General features: G+C 40.0%; 2 protein-coding genes across 2 annotated transcripts; one reads left to right on the forward strand and one right to left on the reverse strand.

Annotated features, from left to right (window-relative positions):
* Positions 1–174: 174 nt before the first annotated feature.
* serpini1 (serpin peptidase inhibitor, clade I (neuroserpin), member 1) lies at positions 175–11,901 on the reverse strand. The gene is made up of 9 exons (XM_085916887.1): positions 11,765–11,901; positions 4,979–5,263; positions 4,473–4,703; positions 4,204–4,398; positions 2,713–2,917; positions 1,967–2,064; positions 1,461–1,547; positions 1,045–1,134; positions 175–957 (listed from the first exon to the last, which is right to left on the reverse strand). The coding sequence occupies exons 2-9, from the start codon at positions 5,247–5,249 to the stop codon at positions 881–883; spliced, it is 1,254 nt and encodes a 417-aa protein (XP_085773013.1). The 5' UTR covers positions 5,250–5,263; positions 11,765–11,901; the 3' UTR covers positions 175–880.
* Positions 11,902–12,467: 566 nt separating this feature from the next.
* pdcd10a (programmed cell death 10a) lies at positions 12,468–18,739 on the forward strand. Its single transcript, XM_085917211.1, has 9 exons — positions 12,468–12,794; positions 14,054–14,153; positions 14,604–14,765; positions 15,090–15,143; positions 15,239–15,356; positions 15,783–15,909; positions 17,362–17,440; positions 17,542–17,624; positions 18,011–18,739. Exons 3-9 carry the CDS (start codon positions 14,682–14,684, stop codon positions 18,090–18,092), a joined length of 627 nt encoding a protein of 208 aa, XP_085773337.1. The 5' UTR covers positions 12,468–12,794; positions 14,054–14,153; positions 14,604–14,681; the 3' UTR covers positions 18,093–18,739.
* Positions 18,740–19,954: the final 1,215 nt, after the last annotated feature.

Below are 19,954 nucleotides of genomic sequence, written 5' to 3' on the forward strand. Positions count from 1 at the left end.
CAAGGTAAGAAAGATAAAATCAGAAATATTATATCAGATTATCATTTTATTGTGTGCATTTCCACTACACTACTTAGAATGCGTACTCGAGCAGTGAAAATAGATCACGAAAGGTGTTATTCTTTTATATTATACATAAAACCGTACATCACAAAAAGACAAAGTTAAGCATAATATCATTCATCTTTTTTATTGATTATAAGAGTGTATACAGCTGGTGTTATTGTCTCCTTAAATATGTACAGCCCAAAAATTGGTGCAGTGGACTTTTTTTGCAGTGTGCTAAGCAAGCCGCAGTTGGTCTCTATGGCAACTCTGCAGTCTCCTCAGCTTACCTGTGAGATGCCCAGCAAGGCTTGATTAACCACTTGCATGTGATAAGGCATATTATAGGCATTTTAATCGTGTGTGCCTACAGTGTATAAAACAATACGATCATGTTCTGCTGGATGTTCATTACTAAAACTGAAGATTGCGTGTTTTGGCCACAATAAATACGGAGCATATTCAAATACATTAAAGGGTAACACAAGGTACAGATGTTATCGTTTTAATATGTTTGAAAAGAAGAGAATCAAACGTTCTTTGTGGATTGTGCGTGCGTGAGAATAAAGCGGATAAACTAAAACGTGATTGTGCATGAATATCATGTGTACTCGTATACGATACTCTCCATGACTTAACTAGAGAATATTTACAATTTAACCCTCTGTGTGTCTACATCCCTTGAGGTTTCTGTATCAAAACACACTCATGTCTTTTTGCAATATACGAATAACATAATCAATACTTGATACATTTTGATAAAATACAGGTGATGCAGGTGTCGATAGAAGAGGTGGGATTAATCTGATTGGCTGAGAATGAGTGACACCAGAGATTACATGGAGTCAAAGTCATGGTCATTAGGATCGATGACTTCAGGGGTCAGGACCCTGCCCATGAAGAGGATAGACCCTGAAGGGACACAAATGCGTTTTTACACAAAGCAACACGATGTGTCCAGTTACAAACTTACACAGGCACGCAGGCGTACTCAAGTACCTGTTCTCCGATTTCTGATGATGAAAAAGAATGGGTGATCAGCCATGACTTGGGGGTACAGCACTAGAGCCTTGGTCTGGGCAATAATTCCTGTGTGATAGACAATGAGCGAAAACATCATTTACCACCAGAAGAGGGCAGTGTTTACAGTTCAACATTTTGGGAAACCAGCAATTGTTTGTTTCATTTAAAATCTCAGACTGAATTACGTATGCATACTGATGAACAATTTGATGAACCGATGAATAAAAAAACATAAACAATCCAAATGGCTCAACACTGGATTTTAGAATCCGGGGTCCGACTCGTCATACTTAGACGACGCAGTTATCACCTTGCTCATAAATACAAACCAGATCAGCATGTACCATTCTTAATCGTACCAGTGTGGCCTGAACTGGAATATCAAAATCTACCTGATACGACAGCTCCCTCGGCTCCTTCCTCAGTCACCTTCAGGTAGGCTTTCTGCACTGCCCTGCCAATATAAAGCTCCTTCCGGCCTGAAACAATCGCACAGAGAAAAAGCGAAGATCGTTACTTGGATTTGGATTTGCATCCATCAGAGACGTTAAAATAATGTGTGCTACGGGTGAGTGGCACTATAGGGATCTACCCCCCCCCCCCAATTCGCATGTGATAATTTCCCCATATATAGCTAGCTACATGCTGTACTTGTGTTTCTCTCACTGAATCTATTTTTGCAAAGGCATGCGACAGTTTCAACCTGCCCACTCAATGGCAGTTACCTTGGTTACCTCAGCAAGTACTGGAGGCTACTTCATTGCAGCAAATCAACACAAATAATGAACCAAGTTTGAATCCAGACTTACTTTGCAGCTCTAGCAACCAGACTGATTTGATTTAAAGATCATTATATTGGTCCGACATGGCTGATGATTCATAAAGCCAAGTGCCTCACCGGTCATTCCAGAGAGATCAGCGTCCTTAGAGAAGATGCTCTTTATTCCGAGCTCTTGCAGAGTTTCTTTCAGGTCCATTTTCTGCTCAACTTTGAACCTAGATGAAGTTAGTCACAAGGTAAGGAAAAGGGAACCCCTCAGTTCAATGCATTGCAGTTCTACGTAACTGTAAACTACCACTAGCACAGTAATGTATGCATTCTTGAAACCAGTGGCGGGTGGTGCATTTCATTCTTGGGCTTTAAATGGGGATTTACTCGATTTAATCCAACTCTTAATACCACACCTATCATGTGGCAAGTATAGAAATCATTAATAATTCACAAAACCAAAATATATGTACAGTAACAGCTTGCAGCTGTGCTATGAACATTGACTGGAGTAGTTTAGAGGCAATATTTGGCACATAACATGACAAAAATGTAAAACATTCTTATAAAATAGTAGATCACATCACCAATGATCCAAATTATGAAATTTATGAATTTGTGCAAATTGCTACATATGCATTTTGTTAGTCCAACTTGCTGTAAAAGTGTGGAAAGAAAATTCTGAGATCAACGAGGGACAGTTCACTGGCCTTGGCAGGATGAATTGGGACATTTATAATATGATTGGTTAAAGAAACACTCCAACAGCGTGAATTCCAGCCGCTATCTTTTTCACACATTTGAATGCTGGATTTTTTTTTAATAAGCATTATTAAACAATAACCAGTTACATGTTTGGTAAAAGAGCTTCTTACCGAGGCAGATAGACTTCCACCTTCTGTCGTTTAACATTATTGGCCCACTCCTCCAGCAGTGGTGCCTTAATGATAGGCTCCAGAGTAGCCAATGGCACTTCCTGCCGAGGCAGGACGATCAACATGGACATGTCCTCCCCCTCGTACGGCATCTCTAAGACCTGATAAACACCGCCAGCTTCCTGGGAGCCATCGCTGAACTCACCTGGGAGGAGAATAGGTGTTTAAATAAACAAGCTTAGACACACACACTCAAAGTTATGCTCACTGTGTGTCCCGCTTAATTCGGCTTGCGAGTTCCCCGAGGAGAAACTCGCGCAGATGAACACCTCTCTGGGCACATTGAATGACACTATTGATTAAAGCTTGTGAGGATGCTTAAACCCTAATTAAAAACCATTCATGCGGCACTTTTAGGAGTCAAACTGAATTTGCTCTTAAAAAGTGCTTCCAGCATGAGTTGCTTACCCTCAGCGAATGAGTAAACAGATGCACCAAGTTTGTATCCTGTAAAGTTATTCATTTACCTTTAACAAACAAACATAACTCATACACAAATAAATACCAAATTAACATTATGCTTAAATGTGTCACATTAAAAGATGTTCAATTATGTGGGAACGCTTACTGGTGAGATAAGATTTCACCAGAGGGAGAAATAAATAAAAAAGAATCAAAACTAAAATGAAGTTTTGTCTTTGAACGCCCACGCTTCATTCAACTTGCTGAGATGAGGCAACATCTCTGCAGAGATTAGGGGGGGGGGGGGTGTTTGACTTTGCCACACCACAATCTTCCTACAAATAATGAAAATGAAAGCACAGCCTTTTCTCCATGGACCTGTCCCTCTATTCTTCAAATCTCACACACATTCACAGTCAACTCTCTACAAACAAACAGGCACGTACGCATATATCAGTATGTGAGCAGCCTGCGAACGTTGGCGTTCACAAGTGTGCAAGCTCACTGCACCAAAATAGCGCAGATGCGACAACTTTAGAAGCCATGCGGTGAAAGGTTGATGATTTCCTTTGGGCGGCACATCAGATTACAAAATAATAGGCTGGAGGCGCATACTCGCCGTTTCACTCAAACACATTCACCCAATAGTAAAGATTGGCAAATATCATTTTAAAAAAGACCCAAAATACGTTGCACTTTCATAAATATTATTTATATAATTTTTTTTGCCTTCCTTGAGTCACAAACTTATTAAAAATGTGCAGTACCATTTTCGATTCTATGGTTCCGTGTAAAAAAATTAAAAAAAAAGAATAAATAAATCTTTGTGTTTGTTTAATTATTTTAGATTACTTAAATTGGTTCTTTCTCCACAAACTGTTGTCGTTTCTTGTTCAGCTAACTAACAAAGCAAACAGACATCAAAACACTTTCTCTTGTGCTTGGCTGGAGGTGACGAGCACAACATCTAACATAGAAATGTATCTTCAGTCACATAGGTCAGGAGTGATGATCAGCTAATGTTCTTACCATAGTAGAAGTCACTCAGTTGGTACATCATCAGCGTCAGGACTTCGGAACCATCATCTCTGCTGAAGGAGAAGGTTCTGGTGTTTTCTGGTCTGAACTGATTTTTCCAGGAGCCTCTAAAGTAGATGGCGTTGACCATGGTCAGACGAGTCACCTGGCTAAAATCCTCGGCAGATAGAAGGTTTCGGATCTTACCTGCAAAAAAGTTGATTGTGGCGCGCATGCTAAGTCAAATGAAACAAGTCTAATGGTTTGTTTTTCTTACTCACTCTCGGTATGATTCTCCACCCAGCTGTTGATCTGTTCGGCGACAGCTGCTGATTCGCTGAAGTCAACTGACTGAATATTGGCTCCCAAAAATTTCTTCATCAGGTGTAGGAACTCGGGGTTGAAGGCGATACCTTCTTGTACGAAGAGACCGTTGGCTAAGCGGACTGTATACTGGTTGACGTCCTCGGATAACGCTGCTGTTAGGTTCTGGAGCAAAGAGAATTCCACACCTGGAGGGCACGAGCAAGTTCATATCGTAAAGGAATGAGGATGCAAAGAGAAAAATGAAAAATTTGTTCGAGAATTATCGGTTCGTCTCGCTATGCCAGCACCGTATCGTGACAGGCAGAAAATGATTCAATGTTCCAACAGAGTTGAACTGCCTTATAGGAAGGACTTTCAATCCTAGTAAGGATAAGTGGTATAGAAAATGGATGGATGGATGAGTTAAAGCAGCCTTGTCTCCTGACATAAAACTGTCAAGTTGTATAAATGTGTTTGTTACCTGGCAGCAGGTTGTCAAATCCTATGGCCTGTCGGATTTCCTCCAGCGACTCCCCCCTGGCTCCGAGTTCCACCATTCCCAAGGCGAAGGCTACGCTCAAGGGGGAGAAAACAATGTTGTCTTGACCCCCTGTCGCCTGCAGCTGATGGTACAGTCTGACAGAGAATTCGGATGTCGTGTCCTCTGGAATGTCCGCCGCTCGGCAACTGTAGCCCAGCAACAGGATGGAGAGGATCAGGAGGAGAGGGGATGAAGAGTCCGGGATCCACATTGCTGCAATGACAGCTGAAGGGGAAGAAGGATGCCATGTGAAATGAAGGTCCAGAAGAGAGAAAGGGATCCAAAAATAAAGACCAAACACCAAATGGGGGAAGATAGGAGAAAGGAGAACGATAACGGGATACATGACGAGTGGATTAGAGAGATAATGGGATTGGGAGGCCAAAGAGGTGGGGACAGAAGGATGGAGTGATGACAAGATTATTTATTAAAAAGGTAGGAATTACAAAATTGTGAGATGGTGAGAGATAAATGTGGGAAGAAGGATATTGTACATAATAACCAGGAAGGCCAGGGAGAGGATGGATGAGAGGAGACAGCAATGAAGAAAGAGAGCCAGCAAAAGAGGTTACACTAGACTTTTTATGGCCAATTTGGCAGTTAATCTCCCAGCATGCCGGCTGTGTAGGACAACTACCGCCAATTTGTTGTAAGTAGCAGTAAACTAGCCCAAATTAAAGCAGGAATAAAACACAGTTTATTGGAACAGATGCATTTTTATCTGTAAAATCTTTGTAGGTCTTCTGCAGTGAGAAACAAAATAAAACCATAAAACAAATTGCTCAATGCTCATGAGTGATTAGCCCACATTAGCCATGTCATGTTTATCACATTTTAAGTCGGTAACACTCAATATGCATACAATAAAAATATCAAAAAACAGTTCACTGGCCAAAATGCACTTCTGTGATCATTTGTGGGATGATTAATCAACCGTGCATAGATTTATAGCATCTCTAATGACACAAGAGGTTGCCATACATATTTATGACAATAGAAATGGTAAGTCTTGGTAGAGGATGTGAAAAGTCCAGGCAATGTTTTGGACACTGACGCACAGTCATGCTGCGACGGAAAAAGGCTTTCCCAAAATGTTCCCACAAAGGTGGGCGCTAACCATTTGCCAGACTGGAATCTGCTGGCTGTTACTATATGTGCAGGCGACAAACAAAGCATCAGCAACAACAATCGGCAGCATCTACACGAGCGCCCCTGCCAGTTTTTTTCCTTACTTTCCTTTCCTTTCATGCCCATTAGATGGTCAGAATTGGGCCAGCTCTTTTTGCATCCAATCACTGACAAACAACTGACTGACTAGAGAGTAGTGCTTGCCAAAGGCAAATATTTAATTTTCAATCTGGAATGATACCACAGTCTTCAGAGATTCAAACAGGGAATGGGGTGGAGTTGGGGGCGTCACAAACTGTGGGCAGTGGGTGGATAGATTCATAACAGTGATTTGTGCCAAGATTTAGTAGAGTTGACAGAGGAAACAAACTACTGATAATAATAGACCCCGATCTATGAAAAAAAAGCAACAGAATTGTTTTTTTCTTTGGATTAAGTAGCGCAATTTATCTGAAGTCATCAGGGGCAGGACAAACTATCAACATTGTGATGTCTGGTTTCCTCTTACAGTCCAAACTAATACACAGGCATCAAATATCACTATCTTGCTTGTTTGATGTCCAAGTATGCACACTTTAATGATTTTGACCTTTCTTACTATGATGTAATCACAAATGTCCTAGTTAAAAGCTCATTAACATTTGGATTTATCAAGGTGGTGAGCTCCAGGGGCAGATTGACCTTTAAGCAAAAACAAGCCATTTTCTGTGGTAGCCTAGAAATTGAGAGTTGCATTTGTGAAGATTTTTAATCACAAATGAAATGGTTAGCAATATTAAATGTTGATTAATACAGTACAGTAAAAGTGTCCAGATGAGTCACCTAGATTTGATTGACTATCTTGAGAAATAACAAAATTTTCTCAAATTCACAATTGGTGTCAGATAAAAGATTTGAAAAGACCCTGGCCTGTACTAAGGTGAAAATAAAACTTGTCAGTATTGTAGAGAGATGTGGAGGGCTGGCATATGACTCAACCAGACGGCTGCCAGAACAGGATTAGAGTCAAAAAGACAACCTTAAATTCTTGACCTTATGAGAGGAGAGATGAGCGATTGTGTGTAGCGCAATTTATCTGAAGTCATCAGGGGCAGGACAAACTATCAACATTGTGATGTCTGGTTTCCTCTTACAGTCCAAACTAATACACAGGCATCAAATATCACAATCTTGCTTGTTTGATGTCCAAGTATGCACACTTTAATGATTTTGACCTTTCTTACTATGATGTAATCACAAATGTCCTAGTTAAAAGCTCATTAACATTTGGATTTATCAAGGTGGTGAGCTCCAGGGGCAGATTGACCTTTAAGCAAAAACAAGCAATTTTCTGTGGTAGCCTAGAAATTGAGAGTTGCATTTGTGAAGATTTTTAATCACAAATGAAATGGTTATCAATATTAAATGTTGATTAATACAGTACAGTAAAAGTGTCCAGATGAGTCACCTAGATTTGATTGACTATCTTGAGAAATAACAAAATTTTCTCAAATTCACAATTGGTGTCAGATAAAAGATTTGAAAAGACCCTTGCCTGTACTAAGGTGAAAATAAAACTTGTCAGTATTGTAGAGAGATGTGGAGGGCTGGCATATGACTCAACCAGACGGCTGCCAGAACAGGATTAGAGTCAAAAAGACAACCTTAAATTCTTGACCTTATGAAAGGAGAGATGAGCGATTGTGTGTGGCTCCTTTAGCACATTCTGACCTTTTGAGTTGCGGCACATTGTCTCCCAAAAAATTCCTTCCGACAATTAGTTGAGCTTTTTCTTTACGGGAGCTACTCGTGTAGGGTTCCCCGCAGATCTTGTAGATAAGGAAGAAAACCAAACACCCCATCTGTTAAACGTCTCTCACTCTCGTGACTAAATCAACAAAATCACCATGAAAATCCCCTAATCTTGACCATTTGGTTCATGCCATGCAATTAAACTGACTGGCATTTAAAAGTAGTTCCTAATCCCTCCTATGTAATCCGATGGTTGACATTTACGCAATTAAAAAGTGACGTCAGCCAGCAGCGTAATCCTTCCTGCCATTTAAACACGACACCTTGAGAGGCCATGGAACTTACTTTAAGGATGAACATGGTTACGACTGAATCATACCTGCAGATGCATACACATTTACTATGACCTACACGTTTGCTTCAGAATCTAAGGTTACCTAGGCAACAGCGAGTGATGGATGGAGATGTACTGAGGTGTCAACTTCACCAGCACAAGACCTCTCTCTCCTTTCTAACACATCTCAGTTGCGCATCTTTTAAAAAAGATAAAATGAACGACAATACCCAGACATACATTTTTTTTTTGTATCAACAGCAGCAAAGTCAAGCACCTTACACTTTGGTCATGCAAGCCTTTTTCCCGCCGTTCTACTAGCTCACTAACCGGTGTGCAAATTACTTATAGGAGATGGCAATTTGCATTGAAAGCAGTTGTCGTGCTGAAGTCACCACACTATTATATTGACATGTGAATACATAAAGGCAGAGCACACAGTTCTACGTGAAAGAAAGAAGTAAATAAATCTGCTATTATGCCTCTCGTGTGCCGATTCACTGGGAAGGCAGTGCAAACATGCCTTAAATTGATTTAAATGCCTCGCGCTATCTACTGGTTACTATCAACTGCCTCCAAAGTGGAAAAGTAGCGTCAAACCACAGTTTTGGGACCAATATATCCCAGTACTGTATGTTTGAACCACAGCCATGCATGACAATATGCAGTATTTGGGCATTAAAAACAAATATTATAACAATAGCAATGCTATGACTCAAAGACGCACACAAAAATTAAACAGTATTAAAACAGAAAGTGCTTTTTTTTGGTAGTGGTTAGCACATTTGTCTCACAACCATGAGGTCCTTAACTTCAAAAACAGCAAAGACACACAACACCTCTGCTCCTAAGCAGTTAGCACAGTGTTTCATTAAAAAACTCAATTTCAGTCATGCTGTAGGACTGTCTACTTCAATTATCTCTGTACGTGGAGCAGGTGATTGCTGCTGCAACATCAGAGTAATTTCCCCATCCGCAGCCCATCCTCATTACAGTGACTTGACTGATTGCCTCCCTTGTTAGAAAATGACATAATGGCCGGCGGAATCTACCTTAAGTCCCGGGATACTCACTGTACGCTTAACAGAGGGTGAAGAGAGAGGTTAACAACCCTTTATTAATCCCCACTAACAGAAGCCAGCAGAGAGAGGAAGAGGCAGGATATTCGATGGAGCGACATCGATTTGGGGGAAGGATGAGCAAATTCATGGGGGGAAAAAAAAAAAGCACAAACATTTTGACTGACAGGAGGAAAATACAGCAAGAGAAGCTCAAGGAATGAAACATCAGTCAGCCAGATTTAAAGATTTTGGACGTCGTTCACAATTTGAAATGTCAAATTTAATTGAGCCTCAAATGTCAAACGCAATCTGTTCTAAAACACCAATGGACTATGCATATTGCCTTGTCTCCGCCCAGAATATGTATGAAGTGAGGGTATACGATGAGCATGACGATGAGAAAGATATAAGACAGCATGATGCATGTTGATGAGGAAGAATTAACGGATGAAAAAGAATCTACCAAAGAGGACCCACTGAACAGAACACTTTCAATTAAAAGAACTGGTCTTCACAAATTGAGGAAGTTCAAAGAAAGTTTGTTTCCCAAGCAAACCCTCCAAAGCACAGTAAAATGTATCTATGGATCTCTTAAATCTCAGTGTGTTTACTTTTGTCAGGGGCGGAGACAGGGTGACCAAATGCGGCTTGGATCAAAAAAGCGGTTTATTGGAGGGAAAGGGGTAGTGGAGAACAGGGTGACAGGGGGCGACAAGGATATCAACAGACATGCAGAGTAACGGGCAGAGTAACGGGCAGAGTAACGGGCAGAGTAACAGACCAGGCTGCGAAGGCTCCAGATAGGGCTACAGATAAGGCGACGGAACGGGCGACAGAATAGGCGACGGAATGGGCGACAGAACGGGCGACGGGACGGGCGATGGAACGGGCGACGGAACGGGCGACCGACAGGTAGAACAGTAGAACAAACTGACACAGAGGGGCAGGTGCGGAAAAGGCCGCAGGTACGGGAAACCAGCGTAAATGCTGCTGTCAGGACAAGAGGGGGCAGGAGGGATGAGCTGTCCAGAGTCCGGGTCACGTAGATGCGTGACAACTTCGTTTTATGATACAAAAGAATATCTATGTCATTGTGTTTGGATTCCATTGTGTTTTTCATGCAAATTCCCACGGGCCCAAGTTCTACGTTTTTAGAACAATGCAAATTCAGCAGCTGCCAGAATGAAGGTAATTGAGGACAAACCTAGATTTAAAAGCTTGTTTTATTTTATGCAGCGATGCACAGAGGATTTGGTAACAGCATGAGAAGATATGTGGTATGTTTGTGACAATGTGGCTTTGAAGCAAAGCGTGTTGGACGCACGCACGCCATACGCACACACACACGCACGCACGCACACACTTGGTAGCTGATGGTTGCTGTGTGCACTGAGCAAGCAACCCTGCATCGCTTGTCTGTTTTGGTTTTGCAAGGCTGATTTGAAAGACATTTAATTATTGAAATGCAATTAGAGCAGTGCTTGGAAGAAATAGGCAGGACACACATAAACACACACACACGCACACACTTACGCACGCACGCACGCACAGGCACAGATGGGCAACGTATATAACGTATATGTTATATACGTACTAAAGGAGGGCAGAAGGGGGCAGACAACATATCAAGAGATTAACATAAATTGCAATGCATTTCGGATTTTTAAAAACTGAGATTATGACTGAAATAAATGTAGTTTGTTTGAATGTGATGAGAATTTTGTCAACATTACACAACATATCAAAATATAACATGGTGTATGTCAAATGCAGAATATAAAGCCGACTGAATTTAAATATGTATCTTTTGTGACAAACAATTTATATAAATCACAAATAGATGTATGATTTTTAATCCCCTCATAATACTGGATGGATTGTATGAATAGCATTGAATCTAATGTTCATGTTTTGAGTTGTAAATCTTAAATTAGGAAAACAAGAAAATGTTAGATTTATACCTGCAGAAAGAATTAACACATTATGCATGTGTATCAGTGTGCGTGTGTGCGCGCGTGCGTGTGAGGGGTGGGGACAGGATAGGACTAGGCAATTCCAACCTGTTTCGTAAATTCACATTTACAATGTCTTTGCCATATAATTCAAGGACAAGAATCTTCACGAATGCAATGACTAAAATATACATAAGGGAAAGCACGGTAGGGAATAAAGGCAATTGTAGCCCATAACAACAACTAACAAGGCAAACAGCTATATAAAATGAATTTTAAAAAAAAATAATTCACTTCGTCTCCACCTGCTCCCTTATCGAACTTCCACATATGACCAATATAAAATCAACCCCTTCAGAAATTCCCATAATCACAGGAGCACAGTCACATCCTAACAAATTCAGATTGTATCGTAAAAGCAGCTTCCTAATGATTTGACGAGTTCATCTTTTATTCTAAGAATTTTTCCAGGTTGATCATTACTGAGATTGTTTGTTAATTAGTGTCTAAAACTGCTTACCGATGTACAGCGATCAAGGGAAATTGCTGAGATGATGCGTTGACTGGGCAAGATCTCTGCTACTCCTCTCCTTTTCAACGCCGCAGATCACTGCACGCTGCTCTGCCGCAGGCCCCGCCTTCCTGCACGCCAATTGGTCCAAAGAACGAGAACAAAGAGTATCAAATTGGACAAAAAATAAATGCATTTCTGCAACATGTTGGTTGTGTGCGCTCAGTTTTTGTATTTTTTTCACGTTTCATTGAGAGGTATATTGTTAATCTGTGCTTGATTTTGATTAGTAAAGAGGAGGGTGAGGATGGGAGGAATTTAACTGTGGAATTTCACAGTAATAGACAAAAAGTTACAAATTATGTTTCACCCTTGTACCTTACAGTGGATGACTGCCGGGATAGGCTCCCGCACGGCCGCGACTCCCGTCTTTATTTATTTATTTATTTATTTATTTATTTATTTATTTATTTATTTATGTATGTATTTATGTATTTTTTTATTTTTTTATTTATTTTTTTATTTTTTTATTTATTGACTTTGAGAACGTAGATATTTTAGCTGTTAAAGCGCAGCCTGACAGAGTGAGGATATATATATAGTCACTACTGGGCAGGTTTCGGCGACAGCAATAGTTAGGAGGAGCGGGAACTGTCTTGACCTAATAGTGCGACCTACGAATATCTTCGGTGCTAATAAATAGCCTGTTATAACCGAGTTTATTGTTACTTGTTTTCATTTTTTCTCTTTTTTACCATAAACCACTAAAAAAAAGTGTCTTTGCGTTTATGTTCTTGAATATACGGTTACCACTCTCACTCGGCAGTATAGCATTTCCGCTTTTAGCCACTATCTGGGACTTGTAGTCCTAATGACGGTTGTGCTGAAGAGGCGACGCCGACTTAGAAAACTACAACTAGTCGCACTTTCGATTAGCACAACCCTAACCCTCACCAGCTCTTCAGATTTCGGAACAAGCAAACTTTCCGACCAAGAAGACAGCAAGGAGGTGCGGCATAGTTGGTTAGAGCTTCCAAAGGTTTGAGTCTTGTCTGATTGTCCCGGTTCCTGTCAAGTTTGCCTGTTACTCGTTGGTGGAGCCTAAGCCGTCATAGTACTGACTTTAAATCACCTTCTAAATAGCTAATGTTTTGACAGCAGACCAAATGTTATACAACGTTGTTATTAATCCCCCCTTTTGGTCTTCTAATCTTAAGTGTTAATTAAACATGTAGAGACGTGTAATACTTTATTTGAAAAAGTACTGAATGTTTCTCAATGGACAAACCAGACGTCAAACCAGAGTCCAAAAGTAAACAATGGAAACTGGTTTTATGACAACACGAACGAGCAATTTTTCACTTGTTTTTGTGAACACTTCATTATTTCTCCATATGATTTCATCTTTGGCTGTGCTCCCAAGTCATGTGTCACTCTAGGTGTGCCGTTTTGTCCTCAACCACACCCAAGTGAAACGTTTCAGGCTATATACTTTGATGACCAGCCAATAACGTAGAGAACGTATACGATGTGCTCCCCACAGTATTAGAAAGTGTGCATTTTGAAGACGAAACAACCCACATCATAAAAAGTGTTGTTAATTTGAATCACTGCTAACTAGAGAGGCTTAATTCATTTTTTGGTCATTTTTGCACGAGAATGCTTTAAAATTTTATGGTTGCAATAATGTCTGGGTGGATTGATATCATTATTTCTTGTGGGAAATTATGGTTTTCCCCATATTTTAGTTCACTCTAAACATCAATAAAATCTAATAATATTTTAAGAAAGATTTTAAAATTCATTTAGAGTAAGATGCCCTGGCATCCAATCTAAATCACTTTCTGAGATGTTTTTGTTTGCTTTCATGGGCGCTGCCATCATGGAAATAGCAGTTATTGCACTGATGAATCAGGATAAGTGCCGAGTGGAATTATGGACTGCAACCAATAAGTTGAAACTGGAGCTAAACCTTGCTTTACACTCGTAATCATCTGCAAGATATGCCCTGTCTCTCTTCAGTTCTGCAATGAACTAAAAATGACGGCTGAGGCTTTCTGATTTGATCACACCCAGGGTGTAGCTTGCTTCTCGCTCCAAGTCAGCTAGAATACCAGCTCACCTGCAATCTTTAGGACAGTCAATGCTTAAAACTGCATTCTGTTTCTCATATTTTCTTTACATTATGTTGCAGCATGAGAAAGAAAATAATCTTAAAGACGTGTCATCATTTACAGCAGTTATACTTTGCCGCAGACTACTGTTCTAACATGTATCCATCCGTTTTCTACTTTTCAGTGTTGCCAACGATTTGAAACTACCTCAGCTGACATCAGGTTGAAAAGCTGATAATACACCCCAGACTGGCCATGCAGTCAATTATGAGCCACATATAGAGGTAGACAATCATTCACATTCTACCACTGCTACACAGCTCAACCCACACCGCCTGCACAGATGTCAGATGAGAACACTATTAAGCGTCAACACAAAATGTTTTCTTAAATGACCACTTCTCATTAATTCCCTCCACTTTGAGCTAAAGGTGTGAGCCTAGAGACTTAGGAGCGGTTTGTCAAGAAGTAGTACATAATCATTTTGAATAAAACAAACGGGCATGGAAGCATCAGGTATTGCAAAGTACAAAAAAAAAATTCCAGTCAAAAGGCTGAAGTCTTTCCTCCACTGAGTACTTTACAAGTCAACTATTGCAAGACAACTTTTCAGATTAGTCTTTTACTCTGAGACTATACAACTAACACAATCAATTGACATCTCTCCCTTCTTGTTTTTCTTTTTTTTTTTTACTTCTTTACTTTTGGATGTTTTTCTGTTCCCATGCTATCAGTCAGTGGAAGGGATTGAACACGGGGAAGGTGGCAGTGGTGGCTTGGCACGTACCCGAAGGTCCATTAATTAGTCCACAATGACCATGGAGGACTTCAGGAAAGAAACGAGTCCCACTTCAGTCATGGCTTTGTACACAGTGATGTACCCTGTCTTTGACCAGGTATGGAGGGACAGAACCTCTTTTCATGATTGATAGAAAGTCTACATAGAAAAACTAAAGGAATAGAAAGTAATAAGAAAATAATAACAAAGGCAGAGATATGACCTTCCACTTGAGTCGGATAAAATTGTCAAATTACACAAGACCAAAATATTCAAATGTCTGGTTATTGTGGTTATAGAGGAAGGACACCAAGTCCAGTATTGTTACAGCCTGAACTAGTGCTAAACCTAATTGTGACCCTTTGATCTAATCTAATTTATGAAATTAAATTTCAACTTTAAATAGCAAAGTCAAATGTGCATTTTTTGTGATGTATTGCAGTTGGAGAAAGTCACCCTGTCAGCAGCACAGATACTGCGTGCAGCCTTTATAAAGGTGATCTTCAAACATGTTGTTACAATCGTCACATTTGATGGTCTTGATTGACATACCTAAGGTACAATGCTTTTCTTTACAATCAACGTCTTAAGGCAGAGGAGGAGAACCCTGGCGTGACCGAGGAATTTGTGCTGAAACTACTTGAAAAGAAGAACCTGAAAATCAATTATAATGAGTGTCTACTTCGCATGGCCGCTGCCGATGTGAAAGGTAAGCGAAAGTCTGTGCATCACGAACACCACAAGCAGGGAATACTTGCTCAGCGTCCAAATTGCCTGTTGGAGAGTACGGAGACTAGTACTTAAAATGTCCACTGGGGAGCGCTGTTTCTCCACAAATCAACTCCAACACACCTTCCTTCCCTTCTTGCCTGTAATTCAGTCCTTTGTGTAAATTCACAGTGATTGATTTTTGCAATGCATACACTCACATACACACACTTATTATTCATTTAAAAAAGGCTCTTTTATTAGTCTTTTCAAGGTATATATGTTTTTATTATTTAACCACTATTATTTTTTTTATGTGGCTGTTTTGTACATGCCAACACTCAAAACTTGAACATGTGCTACTAAGCCCATCATCGTGCAATCGAGGGGAGTAATTTGTTGTTTTTATACCAATGTGTTTTGGCAGAGTTTCGAATTGAGAGGAAGGACCTGGGGTTCCAGGAGCTAAATGAGAGGGCCCATGCTCTGAAACACACCCTCAGCACCATACCTGATGCGATTAATGACAGAGTGGGCTTCTTGCAGATCATCAAGTGAGAGAGATAAATGCTTGTCTGTTACTTTGTGATTAACTGTAGAACTTTTAAGTCCACATGTTTCTTTCTAATTGATTTTTTTTTCCCCATACGAATTTGAAACTGATAAGTCCAGATGCCTGTATCAATAGTTTCAATTTGAAAATTTACCACAAACCTTGATTCTAAAACAGTTTATCATTTTAAACTCATCTTTCAATGTGACCACTACACCGGAGCTCTAATGTACTACGTACGTTCATGTCAGCTAGGCCAATTTGGAGCATCTTGGTACATTTCAGAAAGAGCACAAAACATGAACAGGTATTTTTTGTGTGCGGTTTTAGTGTCATCTGACACAGTATTGTCAAAAACTAATTTAGAGTGGAATAGCAAGTATTGTCAAAAACTAATTTAGAGTGGAATAGCAAATATCCCTGTCCAAATTAGTTTTGAAGTAATTAAACTTTTTTTGGTCATAAATGCATCTGTGAAGTAGCACAAATTTTTTTGCTGCTTTTTTCATCCATGGTGTCTTCAGTTTATGAGAGAGCTCTCTAGTGATGCCCGTGTGTGCCGCAGGAAATTACCCATTTAGCTTAATTGTCAGAAAATTATCACGCGCTGTCACTTCTTGTCAAAGGATTCATCACAGTTTACTCTGGTTAACGTCTTTATCATCTGTACAGATAATACAGAGTCCATGAACATGACAGTTTGGAATGAATGAATTCTAATTCTTTCCTATTGAATAAAAACATTTGAAGAAATAGGAGGTCTACCAGGATCATGAAAGAGAATTTTTTCAAACCGTTCCATCTCAGAGGTTTCCACTAGTAGTTGTATCTTTTGTTCTCATATGCAAGAGGCAATATCGTTTCAATTTGGTCAGAACCACTTTGTCTCTCCACAAAATTTACAATTCATGTGTGCATTCAGCTTTGTTTCAGCAAGTCAATGTGTATATTTTTTTATGCAAATTAGCTCATTGCACATTCTAATTCTAATTCCAAAAGCAACGTATCCAGAGGGCGTTTGTCACACAGCATCATTATTTTCCCTCCTGCAGGTTGGATGGTTGAGTAAAATTATTATTTATTTCAGAGTTTGACATTGGATGCAGACATTTTCCTGTTAAAATGATCTATGCACCATATTACACATACGTTTGCAGTGTTTTTTAGGACCTGTTATTTTGATGGAATTGAACACTTACTGACTCATTTCTTAACTTACTTACCCATTAAAGGGCTTAAGAGTAAAATCAATTCAAAGCTAGTGGTTGTTAAAAAAAAAAAAAAATCATAGTTCTGGGTTCAGTTTTATGTGTGTGTGTGTGTGGGGAGGCGAGAGGCAAGAAAACCAAACAGTGATCTGGATGAAAGAAGAGTAATTTTGGCTTGAGAACAAAGAGATTTTTAAATGTATTGTTATCACTTCTTTACATGCGGGTGTTTGTGTGTCCTCCAGAGACATTGCCAGTGCCATAAAAGAGTTGCTAGACATCGTTAATACCATCTTCAGAAGGTACCACTATCAAAACAGACAGGTAAGTATAGATAAAATGATGGAGCGGGTTGGGGGGGGGGGGGGATTTTTCCCAGTTGCCTCCTTTGAGACAAGTAGAGCTGAAAAGGTTGTGTGTGTTAGGTTCTGGAACAGCGGAAGAAAGACTTTGTGAAATACTCCAAGAGTTTCAGCGACGCTCTCAAAACCTTCTTCAAAGATGGAAAGTAAGACGGCGCTTCGTGTCTATTTGCTGTGTTAGGACTTTTAACAATTGTTCTTTCTCATTGGGCCTCCTCGATCCTCACCGTCCGAGCGTGCCCCCCCCCCACGTCATTTAAGAGTTGCATTTGTCAGTACGTACACGCAAGCTGTCGCCGCCGCGCAAAATGCTTGTCGTTTGATCGCAGTCTCGCTTTCTATTCAACCCGCCCTTCTTGAATAATTCCTTTGACCCATTTCCAGTGGATTCACGCTGGCTTGTTTTCTCTGATGCCTGACATTCTCCCTTCCAGGCAGATCAAAGTGTTTCTTGGATCAATATTGTTGCCATGGTTTCTTTGCACGTTGACAGACACGCGTGTCCTTGTCTTTCTGTCATGGTCGCTCCCAGAGTGCTCAACGTATTTGTCAGCGCCAACCGGCTCACCCACCAAACCAACATGATACTCGAGGCCTTCAAGACGGCATCATAGAAGACCGAGACGAAGCAGCCACAACATAGCCCCGCTATTGCGAGATAGTTTGAAGCAAAACATCGCTGATACCACAATTTTATTTAGGTCTTTTTATTGTTATTGTACTTCGCTGCTTAGCATTTTATACCTCCTGCAATCTTGAGGGCTCTTTTCTCTTGATGGGTTTCTTGCAAAGAACAATGCAAAAAAAAAAAAAAGTGATAGTCAATTGAGTTGGAGCCAAGAAAAAGTCAAGAACACATCCCTTGGATGTTATTCCCTCACACCTACATAAAGTGCTGGACACTGCTGGGCCTTGTCTTTCATCTATAATTCATAGCGCCGTGGTAACTGGTTTTGACCACACAGACATTTCCTATTAAGGACCAAATCTCAAAGCTCCGCTCTCGTTGCCTGAAAGAGAAATTCTCTCGTCGCCTTTTTTGAAGGAAATTCTGCACACTGGATTCATTTTTTAAAGATGGTATATGATTTGTCTGCTTCCTCAGTTTTGTTATTGTGATTCATAGCCTTGTATTATATATATATATTTTTTTTTTCATTCATTCACTGTCTGATCATGTTAAAAGTACTCTGATTGAATCTCTCTCAAAAGCACTTTGGTCATATTCTTTTCTTCAATGAATAAAATGACTTGACCTTGACCTTTGCTGTCGCATCCTAATTGGAGCACCGTGTTGTTGTGAAATGAGATCTTGAATGATGCAATAATGAATGATAAATGATGCCCGTGATACAGTACTGAACTAGTCTATGGCCACTGTTGTTATAATGGTTATAATATGTTTTATGTTACTGTCACACAAAAACAGTAGGTGCAACCAAAACCTTTGTTTACAGTGATGCATTGCATGCCCTAACCAAGCAACGGCTGCTGCAATAAGAAGCAAGGTTAAATTTAATACTGTACTATACTCAACATTCGATTATTTAGTCATTGTGGAGTAGTACATATCAATATCTGACATGGGGCACGATGATTTTTCTCTAGAATTTTAACTATGTATAGATAAAGAGCACAGACTAATGACAAGTTAACAGAAAAAAGTGCTTATTATTAGCTTTTGGCCAGGGTGAATAAATGTATGCTAAAAATATTTCTTTAGGAACCTTCTATATTAGTGACACAAACCTTAGAAGCACAACTATTCTACAAACTGTCATTTAAGAGTTCAAAGAGTCGGAGAAAGATTTTCCAAAGTAAATCTTTGTGTGTCATGAAAGTACTCGACTTCCTCTCCGCTGCCCTTCCGTTCTCCTTTCCACCGTACAGTAGCAGGATCTGAACGTATTTTCCCCTATTGCTACACCTTCATTCTTCTCCCAGTATAATAGTGGATTTTCCATGGTGGATTTGTGCGGGGCTATTTTGAGCCGTACGCTGGCTCCTACATGCAGTGCTGTAATCCAATTGTGATAGCGTTAATTTTGAAAGCTTTTTTTTTATTGAAATTGCTGAGACCTAATTTTCTGATCCTGTCACCGTTGACGACCGCTGTAATCGGCTAATTCAAGTTATTCTAGGCCATTAAGTTGCAGAGAGGAACTGATTGTGGTTACTGAGGCAGAAGGGAAGGAGGGACGAGATCATATCGGTGTTGAATGAGCCGTTACTGGTGTTCTGGAAATAAGTTTTTTCCTTTACCAGTCCCCAAAAAACGTTCTCGCTCTTGACCGCAGAAAGTCTCCTGCAGGCATTCGAATGGCACCAATAAAACTCTTAACTATTTACGTGTGTGTGTGTGTGAGAGGCCCGGTGATGCCCGTGTTCTTGCTATTATTTTCAATATTCGAAATATGTTGAGACCATGTTTTGTGCTGTAACTACTGTACACTTGGTGTGTGTGTTGATGTTGCTC

Source organism: Syngnathus leptorhynchus, chromosome 7, assembly GCF_054491065.1.
Source record: "Syngnathus leptorhynchus isolate UIUO chromosome 7, UIUO_Slep, whole genome shotgun sequence".
Lineage (NCBI taxonomy): Eukaryota > Metazoa > Chordata > Actinopteri > Syngnathiformes > Syngnathidae > Syngnathus > Syngnathus leptorhynchus.